Raw genomic sequence first — 23,533 nt, 5'->3', positions numbered from 1 at the left:
GCTCCGTTGTGTTTGATGTGGTGCATCTGGAGAGAACGGAATGCTCGCTGCTTTGAAGATTGTGAGATGGATGCCTCGAATCTGAAGAGAAAGATGTTCCAAATGTTGTATATGTGGAGGGATAGATTTAATTCTATGCAGGAATGTTCCTATTTTGAATTTTTAGATAGTTGTTCTCTTTCCCCCTTACCTTAGGGGTCCCTTGTATACTTCCTGTGTACTTTGGGTTGCGCCCCTTTGCGCATTTTCTATAAATTTTACTTATCAAAAAAAAAATAGGTGAGTGGAACCGCCGAAAGAGAAATGGCTACCATCGGGTCAGTGTCAATAAAGTGAGCCGCCGTGGACACCGGCTGCGGAAGCATGGATGCTTTTTAAAAATGGAAGCTACCTAAACCCTATTTGGTCACATGCTTTTCACCACTTTTGCAAAGTGGCTTGGATTTTTTGTTTCAGCTTTTGACAACTGGCTTGAGGGGTTGCTTCTAAGAGTAGCCATAGCTTCTCATATTAATGAAAATTTTGAAGTGTTGAATTGCCCTTAGCCCCAGTAAAATCCAGATAATGCCTATTCACGAGCCCTTAGATCTTCCATTTCTCTTTCTTTCTTTTTTCAAACAAAATTTCCCTTTCCAACAAGCAATTATTTTACCACACACTCTACACTATAATCAATCAGTTTTCAAGTAGCTTCCTCACTGCTTTTCTGGCTTCTTGCAGCAACTTCTCACAGCACCTTTTAAAAGATATTACAACAGCTTTCAAGATGCCACATCTCTTTTTAAGATTGTTTCCCTCTGTACCGTCAGTATCTATCCATGATGTTCTAGTCCTAAAGCTTTATCTGCTGTTGCATGTGCTTGTTGCTGCATTCTTTATCTCATAAATCCACTGTCCTTTCATTTATTCATTTTTTAAATAATTGGTAGCTCCAAAATAATGTGTTTCATAATTGTCTGAATTGTTGAAGATTTATTTGTTAGAGCACTAGTAGCAGACACCCTATCATTTTCTCTAATTTAGGGAATCAAACCAATTTTTCTTTCTCTGTACAAATATACTAAACAATAGCTTCCCTTTATCTTTTCCTATATCATTAAAATAATATTTTATTTTTCTTTATTTTTTATTTTTTACTTTATTCTAGAAGCATCTTTTATTTTCTGATTTCTCTCTCTCTCTCTCTCTCTCTCTCTCTCTCTCTCTCTCTCTCTCTCTCTCGGGAAGGGAAGAAGAAAGGGAATGAGCTGGTGCTATAGCCGTTGTTCGATTGAGGTGATTAATACCATGCTCTTCCTAGGCAACCTCCATTTGAAACGAGCTTCGTTTGCTTCCGAAGCCAGGTCGACTATTGCTAATCCTAACAGAGAGACAAAAAAGAGCAAGGAAATCTAATTGGCACAACCAAGATCAATAATCACCATAATCAGATAAACAAAGAGGAAACCCCAAATCAACACAATTTATCCACAATCCCAGAAATTTCAACAAAAGGCAAAATCAACCCAGTCATAGGCATGCACCTTGTGGGTCTTGAACCCAAAATCCCACCCTCCATTCCACTCTTAGTTAGAGCTAATTGGTTATATGATTTTGTTTGTCTCAAATGCTGAAAATGTTTTATCTAGAGTAAAATGTAATTTTTAAAGCCTTTGGAAGTGAAAATTGCAGCATACTCAAACATCAATTATTTTATATTTTGGTACCTGTCAGAAATTTCACTCATGGTTTTATTAGCATTCTTATTTTTATGATTCACTGGCACAGAATATTGGTGACATAAGAAATGGTCGAAGAACAAAAGTACCCATATTTGACTTGGAGAACGGTGCTCGGAGTGGCTTCAAAGAACTTGAAGTTTCTGAAGATTGTGGAGTGGTATCTTATCAAACTCATTGTGGATTGCTCACGTAAATCCATTTCTTCTCCAGTTTATGTTTTATCTTTCCCATTACTCTGTGTGTGTGTGTTTGAGTTGGCATCAGCTTATTGGGAGCCTAAGGCTACCTGTCTAATCTACCTTTTCTGGCTCAAAGGCTAATGCTTTTTAAGATAAAGATAAGAACAAATATTTTTTACTCCTAGTAGAAAAAGATAGAGATGACAAGAAAGAAGAAAAGAAAGGAACGGCACAAGTTTCTCTTCCAAGCTTTTTGACATTAGGAGAAGAGGAGATAGAAGAGAAACTGAGGGTAGTGGAGCACCTACTGGTAGATAGTGATAAGAGTGCAGAAGTAACTCGGGTAGGTTATTTCAGGGGTAATTCGTGAACCTTCTAGAAAACAAAGTTACCAAATTAAACAAGCGAGACCACCCCAACCCCCCCACAGCCAAAGGGAGAGGTAAAATCTAAATGTAATGTAATTAACTTGTGGTCCTGTATCGGATAGCTTGTCTATATGGTTGTTGCCAATTTTTTGTGCTTTTGATAAATTGCATGTATGAGGAAGCTTTCTGAGAACATGAAGAATGGATGAGATGTCTATTGGAAAGATTGTTGGCTTTGTACTTTTCAGACATACTCAATATTGCTGGTCAAACAATTTAGCTGGAGGAGGATCTTTGTCTAATACCCTTCACGGTTTTCAATGTTGGTCTGGATATTTGATATTGTTTAAAAGGAAATCCATACAAAAGAGAGTGTTATTGAGGAGCTATGCTAGTTGATCTTTTTTTCATTTTTCCCCTAATTTTCCTTCTAACTCAAAAATATCTTATTTGTTTCATTTAACAGATAATTTTTGAAGGGGTTTATGCTTTGCATCCTGATATCCGAAAATCACTTGACTTTTGGATTGCTGTTGTAAGGATTACTTTCTACTCCATCTTCAAGGCTCTAATTCCCATGTATTCTTAATCTATTTTCTTGTTTCTGAAAGAAATTTTGATGAGCAAACTAGCTTAAATAACTCTTCTTTGTGCAAAAACAGGTTGGAGGTGTTCATTCACATTTGATTTCTCGTGTTCAAAGAGATAAAAGTAGGGTTGGGAGTTTTTTGTCCCAAAATGACATCATGATGACAGTGTTTCCAATGTTCCAGCAGTACATTGAACCACATCTTGTTCATGCACATGTTAGTAGACTTGGAACCATCTAATCCTTTCTTTTTTTCTTTTTTTTTTTTAATTTATTTTGTAAGTAATCAAAATATCGTTGAAAAAGGCGCAACTCAAGTACATAAGGAGTATACAGAAGATACACCTACCTAGAAAGAGATAATAAGTCAAGAAAATTATGAAAACTAAGCAAATTAAGATCTAAAGCAGTTGCCAGTGAACAATAGTTTTGAGAAAGAAAGACTTTAGTTGCATGACCGTCCTCTCATAGTCTTCAAACCTTCTATCATTTCTTTCCTTCCAAAGACACCAAAAGGTAGGACATAACCGTCTTCCACATTGTTGCACTCTAAGGACTGCCATCCAACCCTCTCCAACTAGAAAAAAGGTCTACTACTCTTCTAGGCATGACCCAAGCTAACCCAACATAACTAAAAATAGCAGTCCACAAGGCACTAGCGATCTCACAATGGAGAAGAAGATGATCCATAGACTCCACCAGTCAACCACAACGACATGCCATTTCCTTAGGTTATCCATGGTGAGCATCTTCGCTAGGGCAGCTGTCAAGCAAAAAACGCCACTCTCAAAGGGATCTTATTCAGCCAAATACTCTTCCAAGGGAGATGGGGGGCTATCATGAGGTACAAGGATGTTGTAAAGATCTAACGCCAGACATTTCTCTCTTGGAAGGGTCCCATCGAAGCTGGTCTTCACCTTCGTGCCTCAATCTAAAGGAACACAACAAGTTAAAAAACGAAGCAAAGATATACACCTTCTAATCGTGAGCATCTTTGATAAAGCTTACATTCTGCTACTGGTTATCACTGGATAACTCCAAGTAATTTGTCATAGAAGCATCCTTTATGCAAGCAATACTATACAAATCCAGGAAAATTTCCTTAAGGACATGATGATCCCCACACCACTTGTCATGCTAGAATTTAATTTTGTAGCCATCTCTCACCTCAAATCTGGTATGATTAGAAAACTCCCCCCATCCACTCTTAATATTTTTTCACAACCCCACCCCATACAACCCATGAACCTCATTAGAACGCCACCCACCCCATGAGCTGTCATATTTGGTGTCCATTACAACTCCTCAAGGCCTCTCTATCATGCAAATAGCACCAAAGCCACTTCCCCAAAAGAGCATGATTGATCAAAAGTAAGTTTTGAACCCCCAACCCTCCCCCAGAAATCAGAGAACAAATCTTGGAGCAGTTTTCCAAGTGAAATAATCCTCATCTAGCACACCCCAAAGAAGTCATGCCGTAACTTTTCTATGCAATTGGCAACACTAGCAGGAAGGGGAAAATATGACATGAAATACGTAGGCAAATTGGAAAGGGTGCTTTTCGTTAAGGTAATCCTTCCACCCTTAGACAAGTACATTCTCTTCCAACTAGCTAAATGACGCTCAATCTTCTCAATAACACCATCCCAAATAGATTTGGCCTTAAAAGGAAATCCTAACGGAAGACCAAGATACTTCAAAGGCAAAGATACCCCTCATTCCAAAAGGCTGGCAAGGCCATCAACATTATTGACATTATCCACAAGAACCAGTTCTAGCTTAGTAACGTTAATTTTCAAACCAAAAACAGCTTCATAGCATAAGAATAAGGCACACATAGCTGCTATAGGTTTGCCTCGCACAGTATCAAGGTGTTGGAGTGAGGCCTGTAGACACCCACAAAAGCCCAAGAGAAGCCATTTTCAACGTATCTAAAAGAGCAAGCCACAATAAACTCCCCCACACACTCAATTTTCTCCACCACCGTCCTATCCCACATAATCAAGATTCCATCGGAGGCCCCTCTCGAAGCTAAGTAACACTAATCCACGTGTTGACATCCCCACAACCTACGCACGACACTACTGGAAATGAACTCCAGTTTTGATTCCTGCAAACAAATAGTATCTGACTTCCACTCTTGAGCAAGTTTCTGACTTTAAGGTGTTTGTCAGTTTCACTCAACCCTCACATTTCAAGATAACTTTTATTAGAAATGGAAGAAAGTGAAATAGAATAGCCTTCGTATTAGAGTATATGATAAGGATCTAACACTTGAAATAGGCATTCTCTCATGTGTAATGAGAATGAATATTCCAAGACTATTTCATTCCACCTTCCATTTTCAATGAAAGCTATTCATTTTCTTAATGGAATAGTCATTCCTCGTACCAAATATAACCTTAGACTTCAAAAAAAGCAAGCATTGCCCTCCCCTTATTATTCTAGTCTTAAGTTGTGTAAGCATAAGGAGTATTTCAATGGTCAGATGATTTTAGATTTGGCCATTTTCAAGAGCTTTTAGCATTTATTTTCAATCTGATTATTTGTATTTGGAGCTTTTCTACATTCATTCCACTACTTTTATTTGGAAGATCTCATTTTGTAATCTGTAAGATATTGACAAGGACAATGTTCATAGTAAAGTCTCAATATTTTACTTTAGAAATTGTAGTGCAAACTGCTCACATACTCTTTTTGTGGAAACTTTTTTGAGAAAAAAGTTTTCGTGTTAGTTTTGGACCAATCTTTGACAGTAAACTGACATCAAATTACTCTTCACTTTATATTACTACTTTGTGACTTGTGAGAGCTAACTCTGCTTGTACATTGTGTTGCAGCTCAAAATTCGAAATGACTTTGATCCTGTGCTTTCACCTGAGAGCTCATTGTTTGTATTGAAGAGTAACAAGCACGTAAGAGTGTGGTCGTGTAATGCTGTTCATGGTTGCTTGACCTTATTTAATGTAGTTTCCCTAACAGGTTTTTACTGTTTCCAATCAATAACAGGTAGCTTATGAAGATATTTTAATAATTCTTGATCCAGAAAAGTTATGCAGTTCTGCTCAGAATTTTATTGACATATATTTGAGGCTTCCTGGAATTCCCACTAATGGGCAATTGACAGAGAGCGACTGCATACGGGTCAGAATATGTGAGGGTAGATTTGCATTGCTGATTCGTGAGGTCTGTGGTCAAATTAATTTGTAATTGCTAATGAGATGGTGTACTTCCTTTCTCTGAAACTATTGTGAATTCTCAAATCTCATTTTCTTGTGAATTACATTTGTTAGCCTATAAGAGAAGGGAACTTCATCATTCAACCCAAAGTGGATTTCGATATCAGCATTAGTACGGTTGCTGGTCTTCTTAACCTTGGGTAAGCCACATATATAAGTTTATGCATTCTTGTTTTTTTCACCTAATTATTTAGTGAAAAATGATCATATGTGGGATATACTTAATTCACCATTAGAATTATTGAGTTCTTCCATGACTCAATAGAAATTTTAAGACTTTATAAGATAGTTGTCATTTTAACCAAGCCTATGATAATTTCTCATTACCAAAGCCAAGAATTGGGCTATGTGTGGTCGATGATGTTATTAGTTTCTTAGTGTTTCGAAAATAGGAGAGTAAAATTAATAGGGATGAATAATTTCACTGGATGATCCTTTCAGTAACCAAGGTATATTGGGACAGGATCAATGGTGCATAGACACTTGCTAAGCTAAAAGAGAAGTAAAATTTCAAGCTAGCACAACAAGAGTGAATATTAGCTCAAGAGAAGATAAGGAAATTAAAGAATGTGAAAGATCTACTTTTATTTAAGAGTTTAGGTTTAAACCAATCTTGATTAGATGAAAGACAACCTTCTCAGAATTAGGGTGTTTGAAGCTTCACATGCTTTAAAAAATAAAAAGAATTAGGGTGTTTGAGCTACACATGCTGGAAAGCATGTGATGGAGTTTTTCCCGATGTTTGGAGAGCATGGACTACCATGTGGGACCAAAGTCTTAGTGCTCAACAGTTTTAGTTCAAATTCGAAAAGGAGTTAGAATAAGCTTTAGCTACATATTTAGCCTTTGCATCGGAAATCATTATCCATTGTTATTTTTTGAATTATTAGTTAGGACCTTGAGGACAAGGTCTATTTAAGGGGGATGGAGTGTTACGTGTCTAGTATGAGGTATCTTAGGATTAGAATAACTTAGAGATAATAAGTTATCATTATTGATAACATTAGAATTAGGATTTAAATATTAGAGATAATATGTTATTGTTATTATCAATTATTGATAACATTAAAAGTAGTTTATTCAAGTTAGTCTTTTAATTTTACTATGCATTGTAAGTGTCTATTTAAAGACACCAGAAAGCTAATAAAAGTATCAAAGAAGTTAATTATTCAACTCTAGTAGTTGTTTTGGGATGTTTAAGGTTCCTGAACTACCCTAAAAGTACCATTACGTGCTTGAGAAATTAGGCACGTAATACTAGACACGTAACTAGGGGTGAGCATGGGGCAGGAGGGGGGGGTTTCCCCCTTTTTGGCCCCGCCCCGCACATCACCCCTGTGGGTTGTGCAAACTCAACCCGTGGCCACAGGGGTAAAGAGTGTATCCGCATGGTTGCGGTTTGTGCAGTGCAGGTATTGCTGGTATCTCCGATTCAGGCCAAGTGAAGAAGACTCCGTCAGCGACGAACTGTAACTAAAAACCAAAGCTTTAGAAAACATTAGTCCAGCTAAAGAGGGAGTGACATTCTGTTTTATTTGTGCTTTTCTTGCGAATTATTTTCTCGGGAAACAAACGGAGAGTGAAAGAAAGAGCTGACCTTTCGCCACTTTTTGCTCATTTGGGCTGCCATTTTCAGGGATCTAAAGCGTGGGTGAGATCTGAGAGCAAGGCGGTAGGTAGCTCTACAATTTGTAAACCCTAGTTATGGAGGAAGAGAGAAGAAGAGAAGAGAAGGGAAGACGATAATGGAAGATAGAAGAAGAGAAGAAGAAGAGAAATGGAGGCTGGAGGCGCTAGGTTAGAAAAGTAGAAAATGAAGTATTTAGAAGACAAGTCATTAGGTTTCATCTTGTTTTTTTTTTTTTTTTCACACTGGGCGGAGCGGGTCTCTGGGGTTTTTTAAAACCTACAACCCGGCCCGCCCTGCACGGGTTGGACAAAATCCAACCCCTACCCGCACATTTAAGCTTAAAAACCGTTGAAATTGGGGTGGGGCGGGGCGGGGCGGGTGGGCGAGTTTTTGCCCACCCCTACACATAACATTAAATCTATAGTCCATGACATGATTTTCTGATTAACTTTTACTATTTTTAACACTTTCTTCTTTTCTATGCCTTACAGCTGATAGATTTTTATACTTTTGTGTTTGTATGTGTCCTTTTTTTTTCCCTATTTAATGTACACTTGTAGTTGAACTATATTATATCCTGTTGTGATGTCAGGTATCAAGCTGTAGCTTATATAGAAGCATCTGCATTCATTTACCAAGACGGAAAGGTCAGATTAAGTTCTAGGAGGTTACTTTGTGCTGAAATACATGTTTCTTGTGAAATTTCACTTGTGCTGAAGCAATGAGCTTGAATTTATTATTATTGTTATTTTTGTTGTTATTATTATTTTACTTTTGCTCCCTGATTTCACTGGTGGGTTTGGCTCACTCCATATTTTCGTTTTCAATTTGAGTCATCTTAGTTTCTTATTGTTTTTAAACTGTTTTTCAAGTAGCTTAATTATCTATGAAAGAAAAGGCCAATTTTCATGTCCTTAACGTTCTGGATAGCTATTGATCCGTGGTACACAGGAAATTATGTGATACCAATATAAAATCCTTGTTTGCTCCCTTACTCCTTTCTGGTGCAAGTGAAAATTTTTGTTCTTGTTTTTTTTTTTTTTTTTTTTTGCACATATGGTGTGTGCATTCATTATGCTGTGTATAGACTGGCACCTATATTGCTATATTGTAAAATTTCACAAGGAAAATTTTGTGATATCTTTAATTGAGAATTGAGCTTGCAGCAGCTGATAAATAGAACTTTAAACTCTGAAGGCTGTGGAGCCTGACATAGGCAAAGCTTTAACCTTCTTTCTCTACCTTTTTCATTGCTAACATAATTAACTATTTGCAATTTGTGCAAATATGAAATTGATTTATCGGGTTGAAAATATTCTGTTCCTTTCTTTGTTTTAAACACAATAGGGATTGTTTCCTATTGAAGAAGGGATATTGTTCATGTGGGCAAACGGTTACCTAATTGACGGAGCACAAAGAGCTTTGACACCATATCTGATGTAAGACAGCAGATAATGGATGTTATAGGTTTATTTATGAATCGGGTGCAGAAAGTTTGAGCTTTATAGGGCTTTAATGGGCTGGAAATAGGAAGCAAAGTTGCTGGAGTTTCTAGCCAGGGACTCGTTTTAGGGTTTGGGGATAGCTAGACTTGGGCTTTTGTGGTGGAAAAGATTAGGGAATTTGGGGCTTTCAAATAGGGTAAGGGAAAGGGATTTGGCTTTTGGATGGCAGTTCTGGGCTGTGAACAGTAATTCAGGAGCTGGCAGATCTGGGTCTGTGGGTGGGGAGGCTAATAAAAGGCGGTTTGTGCTATGGTCTCTATCCTATAAATTTTTGGGTTCTAAGGGTGAGAAGTCAAGGTCAGATTATAGCGTTTGAAGGTTGGATGAATTGCTGGAGATTAGAAAGGTAAGAATAAGATAGATTTAGGCATCACACTTAATTTTATAAATACCTAAGGTTTCCTCAGCATTACACTTGGATTGAGGTTGCATCACACAAACCTCAAACAAAGTTTCATAGCTTTTGAAATTTTAGCAGAACGTATTCTCCATGGACTAGAAAGCATTGCATCCATATAAATAGACTAGTAATAATTACTAATCTTATTAGGACTTGGATTTAATGGGTTTTCCTTACTAAGCACAACTAAATAACTAGTAAAACCCTAAAAATAAAAGCCTAGTAGCATGAGACACCCATAAAATAACCCAATGCACCAAAACTAATTCCTATTTCTAAAAATCTGAAGTTAAAATAATACCCCTGATTCCTAAAATAGAATAAAATTAAAATAAACAAAATGAGCTTCTGAGTGCTAGCATCACTAATATCTGAGCGAGGGGAGAAATTTTAGTTATTGATTTCATTTACCATGAAGAGAAGAATCTCCAGAATCTTTGAGATGGTGGTGGTATGAAACATCTCTTTTTGTCTTTAAAATTCTATTACATAATAAATCCCAGAGTTTGATCTCAGCTTCCAATTAAATCCTTGGAAGTTTCAATTGCATCAAGTCAACCATATAATAAAAGGTTGCAATCTGAACTCAAAATGAATATTTGTTAAAAATTCTTGATGCTTTACCATTTTCCTAACTTGTCATTGCAATGGATGTCATTCTTCATCATTCAATGCTCAAATTGGGAGTCTTTGTTTTGGATATATAATGTAACTTTTTTAAATCTGATTCGTAGCTCCTGCTCTTGATGAACTGATTATGGTAAAGCACGATGTTTTCTGATATTATAAGAATTTTTTCCCTTTAGATGTTTTTGTTAGTCATTCATTATCCCATTCTCTCTTTTTTGGGGCTCTATATTGGCTTTAAAATCTATCTTCCTTGCCTCTTCTAGATCCTAATTGAGGTTGATCATCTACAAAATGCCCCTAGTCCTTACCTACAAATCAAAGGTGTTAATAAAGAGGCTGTGGCAGCTGCTGGTTCAATGCTTAAACTGGATGGATCATATACTACAAAGGTTTTGCCTTTACTACTTGAATACAGTATAGTATAATGATTTTGTGCTTGCATGCCACCAGCCTGTCATTTTATAAATTATCACGTGAACCCACTTGCATCCTTTATGTTGTCAGACTTTATTGACATTTTTGTTTTACATGTAGAGTTATCTTCAAATAATTTTGGAGAGATTACCAGCAATGGAAAGAAGTTCAAGTGGAATTAACCCTCAGCAAGCTGCAAGGCTGCAGGAACTTGTGGAATTTATTCAATCTCAGGTATTGTACTGCTGAGTGAATGGGGATGACAGACATTTACTTCTGAAGCCTACATAAAAGATAACATTCTTGGTTTAAATTTTAGGACTGTCAGATTCTATTTTTTTTTTGATAAGTAACTCTTGTCAGATTCTATTTGCATAGCTTTGTCTCACATTGCAGATTATTATCACAAGACATTGCAGAATTCTCTAAAACGAAGGGAATTAGAGAAACCCCCATTCTTTTTCCACAAATGGCCCAACCTACACTGAGCCTTAACCCACCCCCCACCCACCCACACTAACTCATCCCTTTTCTAAATCTTGAAAAAGGTGCATCTATTTTAATTCTGGAAGCACGAATATTGTACTTACTACAATCTCTAATGGTTACTTCAAATACCACGGTGGACACAACAGGGCAGCAGTTCAGCTTCAGAATCCTCACCATGTAGGGAGGTATCTCCAATAGAAGGGATTATTGAAGACATGCAGTCGAGGATTAAAAGGCTTGAGCGGTGGCACACCATCAATACAGTAAGTCCAATACCTTTTCGCATATTGTCTATGTAAACTGCACCAAGTAATTCTATTGCTTTTCCCCACTTTTAGCATTCTTACTTTGCCTGTTACATTCCCATCTTTTATATTTGTGACAGGTGCTTTGGACTTTCCTGATGTCTGCCCTAGTTGGTTATTCACTCTACCAAAGGAAGCGCCAGTAATGCTGCTTTTGACTTGCCTAGTCTCGAAAGAGCCTTGATCTCCTTCCATAGGTGAAAAATCATTTCTTGGAATTGTTGAGTCTTAAATTATCATCCCAACTATAGTGACATCTAGGATCAATTTAAAGGAAATGAGAATTAGTTTAGGAATATAGAGAAAATAATCGTTTTTTTATTTTTTTTTTTTTTATTTTTTTATTTTTATTTTTATTCTTGCTCTCATTTTCATGGTTGTACATGAGCACAAGGAAACGGTACTAGAATATGGTTCAAATTTATTATATGCTTCAACTGAAATTGGAAGAATGTAAATTTGAATGTAAGAAATCTCTCTTGCTAATCATATGATCAACGGAAGTTCATGTAAAATTGATCACTGTGACCATCGAGACAAACATCTTGTGTAATTCTCAAGAAGATTATGAGATCATAAAAGTGGTCCACGTCTTCCACATTACGTTCAGAGGATTTTTATGTGACCATTAAAACGTTAACAGTGGTCATTAACCCAGTTGTGCCACCGTGATAAGCGTGTATGGTACAAGGCGAAGAATACTTACCAGGCGACGTGTGCTCTATTCCAGAGGCATACGGTACTCTGTATAAAAGGGAGTCAGGTAAAGAGAAAAATGAAGAATGATATTACTGGAAATACCAAATCTGTCGTCTGGGGTCTGTGTTACAAGAATAGGGTCTTAAAAGAGTAGTCCCCAAATGGTAGCTTAATCGGATGGGGATCAAGCCTCATGAAGCGGAGGTCACTAGTTCGAATCCCTCTTCTTTGGGTGGACATGTCAAAAAAAAAAAAAAAAAAAGAATAATAGCTTATTATAGTTTATTTTTTATTCCAATAAGGAAAGTTATACTCCATTGCTGTATTAGACAATTAGCCAATGAGGGAGATTTTCTTTTATTTTCCTAGTTTAGGGAATATTAGTATTTACAGGTCCTATGGGATTTGATCTGATTTGATTTTATAACCCTATTTAAACCAATGTTTGGTTGAAGAAATATTATGCAAAAAATTAATCTCAAGCCTTATGTTTGAAAAGGTTTAAGCTCCCTTTAACGAATATTAAAGGTTTAGATTTTCTCAAAATTTAACAAATTATTTCGTGATGAATTTGTGAAATCATTCAGAATGAGAGCATCTTTCATGCCGTTGCCAACAGATTTCCATGTGATTAATAATTTTTTTTTTTAAGAAAAAATACTAGTTGGGATGGGGAGATTTAACTTGAAATCGGGAGAGTACTAACAATTCCAGGATCCAAGAATTATGACACGTAATTATTTGTAATTTTGGAGAGTTCATGGGTAATGATGATGGAAGCATTTTGTTGATGTAACAAATTTGTAGAGTTCACCACTCTTGTGGTTAGGACCCATCGAGTATAAAAGGCGTTTAGATACATAGGATTAGTGGAAGCCCATGTTTGAGACGATTCAACCTGATACAAACCCGGTTACCCTTAAAAATCAGCCCTCAAATAGAAGGCGGGTCCAAAAGCTAATATACACAAAATAAAAAAAAAAAAATACTAGAGATACCAAGATGAGTACCAAAATGAAGATTAAGAACTTATGCATTGATACCCGTAGCATTTTTTTTTTATTAATTGTTTTAACCTCTAATGAATAAACTCTACAACATCTTAGTACCCATCTTTTAGTAAAAAAAATTGGCACCATATGCTTAAAATTAGACAACAAATTTTGCTTGAACAGAATATCAAAACAAGATTCAAATTAAAAATAATGTGGACACTGGACAGTAGACTATGACAAGCTCCAAGGCTGTCTTATGCAAATTTAAAAAGCTTTTGACAGTTCTACTGGTACAATTTTCACATTCAGAGTATAAACTGCAACCTCTAGTTAAGGATTCCTTCATTCTTCATAAAATATACAGCAATGGCAAGTAAAATGATGAACACAATCACCCATAAGCTCAATCCTCCTGGAAAAGAACAAAGAAATGAGAGATAATCCCAATAACCACTTGATAATTTAACATGTAGTAGAAAGAATTACAAATCCATTTCCCTAAAAACCATTCTGGAAAATTGTCATTTAATATCAGGTTCACGGGTTGGATTTCAATCCTGTGCAATGAGGCTTGCAATTTATTAGATCAAGCCAGTCATACTGGCCCAACTGTTGGCTGAAGAGGATAGGTAATTAGGTATCTATCCGTTAACACCAAATAATTACTAGATGAAAGCACATTTGGCTTGAGTACCAATAGGTCTCAGAAAACTTGTCGAGGAACCAGACACAGTGCTTTTCTTTCAAATGAGAATTACGTTAATATTCAAAAAGAGAGAGAGAGAGAGAGAGAAAGAAAGAAAGAAAGAGGAAATGATTAACACAACACCAAGGGAAACTCCAGATGACTCTCTCCCGTCTTGTTTTACTGTAGTCTTACCTTTAGCACTTACCTCTCACTGTTGCTTCTTCCTATATATCTAAATGCCTCCCCTTCCCTTTTTCAGGTTTCTGTTAAACACCCATTTTATATCTGCTAACAAGCTTTTAAATCCACGCTTTCTAAATTCAGTCATTTCCATTAGACAACTATCTTTCAACTGAAGCAATGACTGGCCAAAGACGATCCTAATGCTTACAGATCTATGTTTGCATTTTGAGCCCAAGTCAGGTATTATCATGCGACTGGTTTACTAGGCTATAGAGGGCAGTTCGACCATTACCAGCCCAACAGCAGAGGGATACCTAATTCAATAATCACATCATAAAATAGGGGAGGCATTTACCCGTGTTCTTCTTGTCCTCAATAAGTGTCACCCTTGCACTTGAGTCCAGGGATACAGAAGCCAAACCCCTGTACACAAAGTTACATGCTTCATTGTCAATAATTATTTACTCTTGGAAGGGAAATGCTGCAGCATAATTGTTATTAAGAACTAAAATGCAGATATGTGTATTACAACCTTGAGTCATATGAAAATGCAAGTGCAGTTACAAAGCCAAGGTGTGCTTTCCTAACAATTGTCTGAACCCGCATACTGGTTGAATTTAAAATCAGAATGTCTCCTTGAGTCGTCCCACTGCATGCCAACCAATCAAATGGAGGAAAAGTTAAGAGCTCATGAATGCATGGTAAGAGTTGGATAGTTGTACAAGAAGTATTCTTACGGGTAGAAAATGTTAGTTATGTCTTTTTCAGAACCCACAAAGCATTCAACCAAGAAAGTAAGTTTTAGCCATTTCAAGACTACAAACAGATGGTAATTATTGTAAAGAAAGGATGATCTTGAGGACTAAAAATGTCTGCTGTCATGATAAATCAACTGCCTTGAGCAAATGGTCTTGGAAACCATTGACTTTCCCTTGCAGGATTTCTTCAAAAGCATCTAAATTATATTCATTTCCACCATAATATTTTACCACTAGTCACTGAGATTCTCTATTGTAGATAGAGAATCATTGATGATATAAGGCACAATCACATCTATCAAATTATTTTTTTATTAGTAATCAAAATATTAACATATTATAAAAAGCATAAAGCGCCCCAGGTACACAGAAAGTATACAAGAGAAGCCACCTAACTAGTAGGAGCAAAAAGAACAAAAAATTCATGAAAACTAATCACCAAAGAAAAAGAAAAAAAGCTGTTGTCCAAAGATACAGGGTATTGAAAAATAAAGACTTAAGCATCTATCAATTACCAAAACTTGAAAAGTATAACCACGAGGAAGGTGACAATTCATGTTCTCAAGCACTTCAAAATAGGCAAAGTGAATTTTACCAGGCAAGGAGCTTTCCATCTGGTGAAACGTTGAAGGCAGAAATTGTGTCGCGAACTACAGGCTTCGTTCTGATCCTCTTCCATGTGTTTGTATTCCATGTTACAATGCTTCCACCTTTATCTATGTAGAATAAGAATCACATTGGTCAGCTCATTAAACAGTAATGTAGAAGGCAAAAACTTCTACCAGAAACTGAGGATGGCATCTAATCTGAATGTTCACCTGTCACTGCAGCAATATATAGAACCTGATTCTTATCATTGCTCTCAGAAAATCTACAGGAGCTAAAAATCTCATCCTGTACGTAAACAAATCTAATCAGTTTGACCCAGATGTTTGAAATATCAACTCAAATCAGAGGAAAAGTGTGAATATTCTCTAAAAGTCAAATTTCTTATTTCTATAATACATTTAGACGGCATGTGAGATCATGCTTAGGTCGTCCCACTAATAACTTGGGTTAACTGACTCACTGAACAATTGAGATGTTTGTGGTTTTTATAATGTAATCTGCTTTCTGTTTGTGGGTATTAAAACATCAACCAAATCAAATTGACTGGAAGTAGCTGTCAACTTTAGAAAGCCAAGTATCATTCTAGTTTAACTGAAGTTGAAATTTAATTGATTTTCCCTCATGGCAAAATTTTATGGAATCTCTTACATTTTCCTTTGAAAGAGAAGCTACAACTGTTGAGGAAGTCATATCCCAAACCCTAGCAGGGCCCCGATTTCCCAAGGAGACAAGATATTTCCCATCAAGGCTGCAAGACAAGCAAGCCAAAGTGTCAGCATAACTTCATTACTAATAGAAGAAAAACATATAAATTCCTTTTTCACTTTTTTTCCCCTTGATCTCGCAAGTTCAAAACTGAAATTTCAAATGCATGCCAGTGAACCTGAAATCTAAGTCCTTAACAGTAGTATGAGCACTGGCCTCATTGAGAATAATTTCCATGCTAGGCCACATGAAGACCCTCAAATTTCCATCCTGTACTGCAAAAAATTCAGATCATCACAAGGCATCTTATATCTGCATGAACCAAGACACAAATTTTGGAAAAGAAAAATCCAGCCACGCAAGTTTGGCTTTCAGTCTAGAGATGAAGCCACTTAACTCCATTGAACTATATACTAAAATCAGCCCTTGAATATATGCTATCTTTAAAAAGAAAACCAGAGCATTGTCCCCATTGGGGGCAAAATATTACAAAGAAGAAAAGAATCAAGTTGTACAAAGCAAACTTACATGACTTACATTCTGACCTGAACATTTAGGCAACTACAATATAGAATCCCATACTATTCAAAACATAAAAACATTATATTATGCTCAATTCAGTAAGCTTTACATTAAAAACAGAAAAGTATATAATATAACCTTTCCAAAGAATTATATCAAGTCGGTTCAGGAGTGTTGCAAAAGCAGAGTTAGGTAACATCCGGAACACCCCATAGAGGGCATACAAGAAACATCCGTGTTTAACTAATAGGTGACCATCTCTCTAATGAAGAATTGGAAGCTTAGAAGATAATGATCTTGAAATGTATTCTCTCTCTCTCTCTCTCTCTCTCTCTCTCTCAAAGACAGTTATTCATTAAAAAAAAAAAGTTGAAAGACAGTTCCTACATCACCACCAGCAGCAAGTGCAGAACCCTCATTATTAAATGCCAAAGCTAATTGCTGTCCAACATCTTTCAACTTGGTGAGCACTTTATCAGACGACTTTAGACCCAATTCATGAGCTTCCTCGCTCTTTTCTCCATCCCATTCAAACCATCTGCATGGCAAAAGCTCAATTATTAACAACTCTCCATTAACCGGAAAGAACAAATTTTTTTTTTATTTTATAAATAATGTAAATTCATTAAAAGTGCAGAGGGACGCAATCCTAGTTCACAAAAGGATACAAGAGAATCCCTAAAATATAGAAAAATAAGAACAAAATTCCAAAAACCTTAGAAACATGTAAACTATTCCATGCCTCTCTCTATATGTATAAAAGGATTATAACATTATCTTCTTCAGCTTTAACAATCTATTCTCACGATCTTCAAAGCTCCTCGCGTTCCACTCTCTTCAAAGACACCAAATTAAACACAAAGGAGCCAACCTCCACAGTTTCAAGGCATTACACTTTACCAAATGTTCCCTCCAGCTCACCAACAACTTGTTCACCCTTCAAGGCATAACCCAAGCAATACCAAACAACTGAAAAAGCACAATCCACCCATTTCCCAATTTTTCTTTTTAATGAATAAAACTGGAAAGAATAATGCCGAGGGTTTAATTTATGCAGCCACATTAATATGGAACCCTAATTGTGTGAACGGACACATTTTTTGAAAAATGAATTCTTCACATTGAAACTGATAAAGTTTCTTGATGGCGTAGAGGAATAATAACTTTAATTACCCTAATAATCTGTCTCATCTCCCTCTTCTCTGTAACTAATGTTCCATTCACAATTAAACATTTTAGGCCTCTTGACTTAGTTTTTTCATTAGGACTGTAATGTTAACGGTTACCTTACCATCCCCAACAACACTCATTTTTTATCCGCCTTAGTGGTTCTCAATCGAGTTTCTTCTATAGGATCTTGAAGAGAAAGAATGTATATTCAGGACAAAATGGTATCAGGGAACTCTTAATATACTTTGATAGACAAGCCCATTTATTGCCGTACTTAATTAGCTAGAGTCACTGATTTTATTTGCAAAATATGCAATTCATTGTATTACTTATTGTTACAAGCATTGTACTGTAATATACTTTGATAGACATGTCCATTTATTGCAGTACTTATCATTGTCATTGCAACCAATACACTCTGCATATCACTCACTCAATATGCTGACATGATTTCAAAACAAATTGATCCAGCACTACCTGCTGATTGTAGTTATCATAGTCTGCACGCAATACTTTTTACCAGGCCAGTTCTTAGCATCTTTCTCCTGCATTGCTTACTTATGGTACCTTTCCCATGATTAAATCTATCTGGTCACTAGTTACTTTAAAGCCTTAAAACAGTCCTAGTTCGCTAACCTTCTCAAAGCCACACTCATATTCCATGGTCTCCACTCCTCCGCAGGCATTGCTTAATCATCTGCCTTTGAATCTTCACTTATAATTTGGTAGCACATTTTTATTGATTAAAAGCACCCTCTCTAATTGCCTACTTATTTTTTGTCCCTTTTTCCACTCCCTTAGGGCGTTGACAATTGTATAGAGAAGCTTCAGCAGGATTTCTTGTGGGGTGGTATCGGCAAAGAGTTCAAATTTCATTGGTAGGTTGGACCAAGATTTGTTCTCCGATTTCTAAGGGGGGTTTGGGGTCCAAAATTTACTCCTGTTTAAATGAGCTCTCTTGGGGAAGTGGTTAATGGCACTATGCTTTTGAGAGAGAGGCTTTGTAGAAAATGGCAGTAGATTCTATATATGGGAACTTTGATTCTAAATATAGCTTGTGGGCTGGGTGGAGTTCTAATAAAGTTAGTGGATCGTATGGGGTTGGTCTCTCAAAAAATATCAAGAGGGATTGAGGGGAGTTTTCTAGATATACTAGTTTTGTGGTGGGAGATGGTTCTCATGTTATATTTTGGCATAATGTGTGGTGTGGGGACATGACCTTAAGGTAGCTTATCTGGAATTATTCGGTATTTTGCTATACTTCCATGCCCTTTGTCCTTTGCCTTCAACAACACTCGAAATCCCTGTCTTTCAAAGTACCCAAAAGGCCAAAACCCCCATCCCCCTTCATCAAACTTGCTCAGCCTTTTCCTTTAGCAGCTTTTGATCTCGAGTAAGAAAGCAAGGAAAAAAGCAAGAGCAAGAAAGGAGGACAAATTGGCTAGAAAACAGTTTAAAATAACTCAGTTAGAGAACTTGAGTTTTTAATTAAAAAAGAGAAATAGAAGACCAAGAAGGAAATAAGGGATGAGTGGCTACAGGAATTTGAAAGAGAGCAGGAGAATTATGGTCAGTTAATATGAGAGAGAGAGAGAGAGAGAGAGAGAGAGAGAGAGAATCGGTGTACAAGTAAAATATGAAATGCCCTTAATCACTCATATTTCATAGAAAGAGGGCTTTGGTGAATGAAATTAAAGGCAAATCTTCTGTTTTGATTATAGTTTTTTTGTAATATAAATATTTTATGAAGTTTGAATTTGTTTCTTTACTATCTGTTATTGTTTTAAAATTATTTTTAGATATGTTTATAAGCATGTTGATACTTTGTATTTACTTTCATAAACCTAATATCAACATAAAATACACATAAAAATATCTAAGTTTTTCAAGATTTGTTGTACAAGCATCAATATTGGTGCTTCGTAATCTCTAAGCCAAAAGCTACTGCACATATACATAAATATATAGGAACCGGTCTTTACCTTATCAACATTAGTAGGATCATCTAAATTTCAAAGAAAAAGGACAAAAGCAATCAAATACGTTTATAATGTTTTCCAGCTCATATTTATAAATTTGACATTTAAAATTTTTCAACACATGCACAGCTCTCTGTTTTTCCCTTCTATCATTTGTCATTTCATTTTTTTTCTTTTAAAAAGAAAAATTAAAATATATAATATTATTTTGAGATAAATGGATAGGGACTTCTCAAATAAAAGTTGGTGGGTGGAGAGAGAACAAGAGTTGAACTAATCTTTTTCTTTTACGTTTCTTAATCTATGCCTGTTCATAACTTATAAGCCGTATTAAAAAAAAAAAATCCGTATCCTAAAACCCCTACTGAGATTTGGTTCCAAATCATGAATTCGATCTGCATTAGTTAATCTTAATTAAAGACATATCATGGTGCTCATCAACCAAGCGAGTAGACTGAAACACACATCCTTAAAATGATTATAAAAAAATTACAGGCTCTGAAGTTTCCTGCTATACATAATCTTTGCTGTATTCAGTACTCTATAAATATTACCTTTCAAATTAATCATTATCAATTTGCCAAAGAAAAGACGGAAAGAATGAATACCTGCAACTTTTAGGAAATGAACAAACGAGGCCATCACCACCCGGGTGAACCGCCATTCTATAAGGCAAATGAGAGCCAGTTCCAAGCTTAGCCACCTGAAATAAAAGACGATTTATGCATCAACAAAAATGTTATCTCAAACCATAAAATAAAGGAAAGTACATTCACAGTGCTGTTCTTCTTTTCCATGAATACAAAGAAATCCTGAACATTAAATGTATGACTGCATTGGCACCATTCATAAAGAATAACATTCATTGATTTCATGAAATCTTTGATTTAAAGCTAAGCTAACTGTTAAAAAGAAAAGAAAAAATGGACCTTTTACATGAGACATCCAAGGAATCACACATAAATTTGATACCAAAAATTGACCGACACACAAAACACTTGCAGTGATCCAAAATTCCACAAAGCCCCCAACTTTACTCCACTTACACAACTCACAAAAAAAAAAAAATTCAAATCAGAATATGAAATTCTTACAGGCTGATCGGAGAGGGCGTAGGAAGCGGAATCGAATCGGGAGAGAACGACGGCGTTTGGGATCCCACTCCCCCCCTCGCCGCCGCCGCCGGCGAAAACGACGTAGTCCTGGGCGGCAGAGGATTCCGGAGCCGTCGAAGATTTGTGGCCTCCGGAAACTTCATCGGTGGATTGTTCCCGATCTTCCTTCTGGTCGAATTTGATGCTCTTGTACGGCACCCAAGCGGCCGAGTAGAACGGCACGCCGTATTTCTGGAAGTTGGGAGGGTCTGGGCCCTTGTTCTTTCCCATTTTCTCTGTTTTTGAGTGAGATCTGCTTCTCCGTGGCCTCAAAAAGGACAAAAATTCCCTCAGCTTACCGGAAACGCATGTAAAAACCAAATACTGAGAAGACAACAAAGTCTTTGATTACATGTGCTCACAAAATCAAAGACATAATGGCCGTTATATCCTTCTTAATAAGTCTTTTAATTTTCGAGGGATATTGTCCCTCTGTCATGTTGTATAGCCTTCAGAGTAATTTTGGATTTTTTTTCCATATCAATATTTTATGGCATGGGATGCAATAAATTACAAAAAAAAAAAAAAAAAAAAAAAAAAAAAAAAAAAGAAAGATTAAAAAGTTTTTTTCTATATCAATATATATATATTTTTTTTTTCTTTTGGTTTTGTCTGACTCAATATCATTAAAGGGTATGGCTCGGCTTGGGGGAATAGCCAAGCCAGAATAGAAAAAAAGATTAGATTAAAATGATAAATGAGTTGAAAATGAAAAGAAATGAATATTTTTTAAATATGACCTAATCCGCCCCACCCAATCCCAATATGTATAATGAAATCAAATCGATTCATAGTTTAAGGAGAGTATGTGTTGTTTACTCATATTTATTGTTATCCTAACAAAAAGGTTATATTTTTAATTTATTTGTTTTCTTAGAAACACAACTTGGCTTTGATTGTTGTAGTGTTTTTTCCTGCCACCAAATATTGGTATAAGAGATCAAGTTTTTAAAAGCTATTGATATTTTTGAACTACTTGAAGAATCATTTTAGAAATCGAAATCTCTTACTATATATTATGGCTCTTTTGTTGCAGGTCATTGATGTTCATCATGCAGGATAACCCATTGTTTTTAAGGTAAATCCCAATTCAATTACAACTGTTTCTAGTTTCTTTTTTCGAATTTTAACCTTGGTGTTTGTCGTCATGAGCTCGGCTTTGTGTTTTTGTATAAACTTGGGTCTAAGGAAAAAGTAGAAACTTTGATTTTGTGTTGATTATTCTGATTGCAAGCATGTTAATTTGAAATTCACACCTTCTGTTATACCAAAAAGTGATAATAATGTTACTCTTCACGTTTATTTATTACACATATTATATAAATTGATATAACGTATTTTAAATAATTACAATATCAATCACTTAGAAGAAAAAAAACATAAGTGTAAGAATTTCCTCGAATAGCCGAATAGTCCTCCTATCCTCATATGCCGATAAGAATCTTGCTCTCAATCAATGGACCTCATGGTTTCGATCAAACCCATATCAGATTTTCCGTCGACGATCCAAACTTTCTTTGGAAATAAACAGTCATTAGCTCGTCTATGTACCAAAGAGTTTTTATTGAACTCAAAGAATGTTGATCAATTTGTAAAAAAAAAAAAAAAAAAAAAAAGAGCGTTGACCAATTTGAGATTGTCCAACAATAGAAGGAAAGAGAAAGGGAGAGAGAAGACAAAAGATGAATAATAAAATAATTTGACATTGTCCTAAGGGATAATTACACTTAACCCCCCTGATTTATTCACGGTGTGGCGATTTACCCTCCAATGTACCAAAATTGGTACATGACCCCCCCGAACTTGCCAACGTGTGGCAAAATCAACCTTCCGTCCAATCGACCGTTCGTTTGGACGAAAAATCGGTCACGTGCAAGTCACGTGACCGTTTAAGACAGAGACGCTTCCCAAGTCACGTGACTTGCACGTGACCGACTTTCCGTTCAAACAAACGGTCGATTGGACGAAAGGTTGATTTTGCCACACGTTGGCAAGTTCGGGGGGGTCATGTACCAATTTTGGTACATTGAGGGGTAAATCGCCACACCGTGGATAAATCAGGGGGGTTAAGTGTAATTATCTCTTGTCCTAAATTGCTATTTATTGTATTAAAAATTGTATTTTACTTCTTTTGAATTTAATTTCTTGGAGACGAAAATAGGGTAATATTAGCTAAAAATAATTATTATAATAGATTTACCTAATCTGTTAGAGATGCCTCAAATCCTTTAAAATATGTGTTGTGATAAATAAGTGTACTAAAAGCAGTAATTCAAGCTATACCTTCCTATAGCATGTGTTTGTTCCAACTTTCGGTGTTATTTTGTAAAGAACTCAATGGAATGATGAAGAAATTTTGATGGAGGCACCCAGGGGCGGAGCCAGCCCCCCCAAGTTGGTGGGGCCAAATTGAAAAAAAAAAATTTGGGGGGCCAAAATTTGAAAAAATAATAAATTTTGGGATAAAATTTTAATTTTTTTTAAATTTTTTTAAATTTTTTTTTTTTTTTTGGGGTGAGAACCTTGAGGCTTGGGGGGGCCCCCAAGCCTCAACGTGGCTCCGCCCCTGGAGGCACCAAGAGCAAACATCCAAGATTTATTG

The 23,533-nt window shown here is 36.1% G+C and overlaps 2 protein-coding genes across 4 annotated transcripts in view; one reads left to right on the top strand and one right to left on the bottom strand.

Annotated features, from left to right (window-relative positions):
* LOC133876793 (uncharacterized) overlaps positions 1-11,955 on the top strand; it is a 36,866-nt gene extending 24,911 nt beyond the window's left edge. For all 3 annotated transcript variants that reach the window (XM_062315044.1, XM_062315040.1, XM_062315049.1), the window contains exons 16-26: positions 1,768-1,878; positions 2,735-2,803; positions 2,931-3,074; positions 5,698-5,772; positions 5,867-6,043; positions 6,151-6,236; positions 8,319-8,373; positions 10,525-10,650; positions 10,796-10,909; positions 11,311-11,427; positions 11,550-11,955. In XM_062315044.1, coding sequence (XP_062171028.1) covers positions 1,768-1,878; positions 2,735-2,803; positions 2,931-3,074; positions 5,698-5,772; positions 5,867-6,043; positions 6,151-6,236; positions 8,319-8,373; positions 10,525-10,650; positions 10,796-10,909; positions 11,311-11,427; positions 11,550-11,615 — 1,140 coding nt within the window. In that variant the 3' untranslated portion in view covers positions 11,616-11,955. The remainder of the gene's footprint in view (positions 1-1,767; positions 1,879-2,734; positions 2,804-2,930; positions 3,075-5,697; positions 5,773-5,866; positions 6,044-6,150; positions 6,237-8,318; positions 8,374-10,524; positions 10,651-10,795; positions 10,910-11,310; positions 11,428-11,549) is intronic.
* Positions 11,956-13,308: 1,353 nt separating this feature from the next.
* LOC133876785 (SEC12-like protein 2) lies at positions 13,309-21,327 on the bottom strand. Its single transcript, XM_062315034.1, has 10 exons — positions 20,872-21,327; positions 20,386-20,480; positions 17,016-17,166; positions 16,285-16,376; positions 16,050-16,149; positions 15,611-15,686; positions 15,388-15,508; positions 14,567-14,683; positions 14,390-14,457; positions 13,309-13,575 (listed from the first exon to the last, which is right to left on the bottom strand). Exons 1-10 carry the CDS (start codon positions 21,160-21,162, stop codon positions 13,490-13,492), a joined length of 1,197 nt encoding a protein of 398 aa, XP_062171018.1. The 5' UTR covers positions 21,163-21,327; the 3' UTR covers positions 13,309-13,489.
* Positions 21,328-23,533: the final 2,206 nt, after the last annotated feature.

Source organism: Alnus glutinosa, chromosome 1 (genome assembly GCF_958979055.1).
Source record: "Alnus glutinosa chromosome 1, dhAlnGlut1.1, whole genome shotgun sequence".
NCBI classification, from domain to species: Eukaryota; Viridiplantae; Streptophyta; class Magnoliopsida; order Fagales; family Betulaceae; genus Alnus; species Alnus glutinosa.
This window is presented reverse-complemented; position numbering and strand designations above follow the sequence as displayed.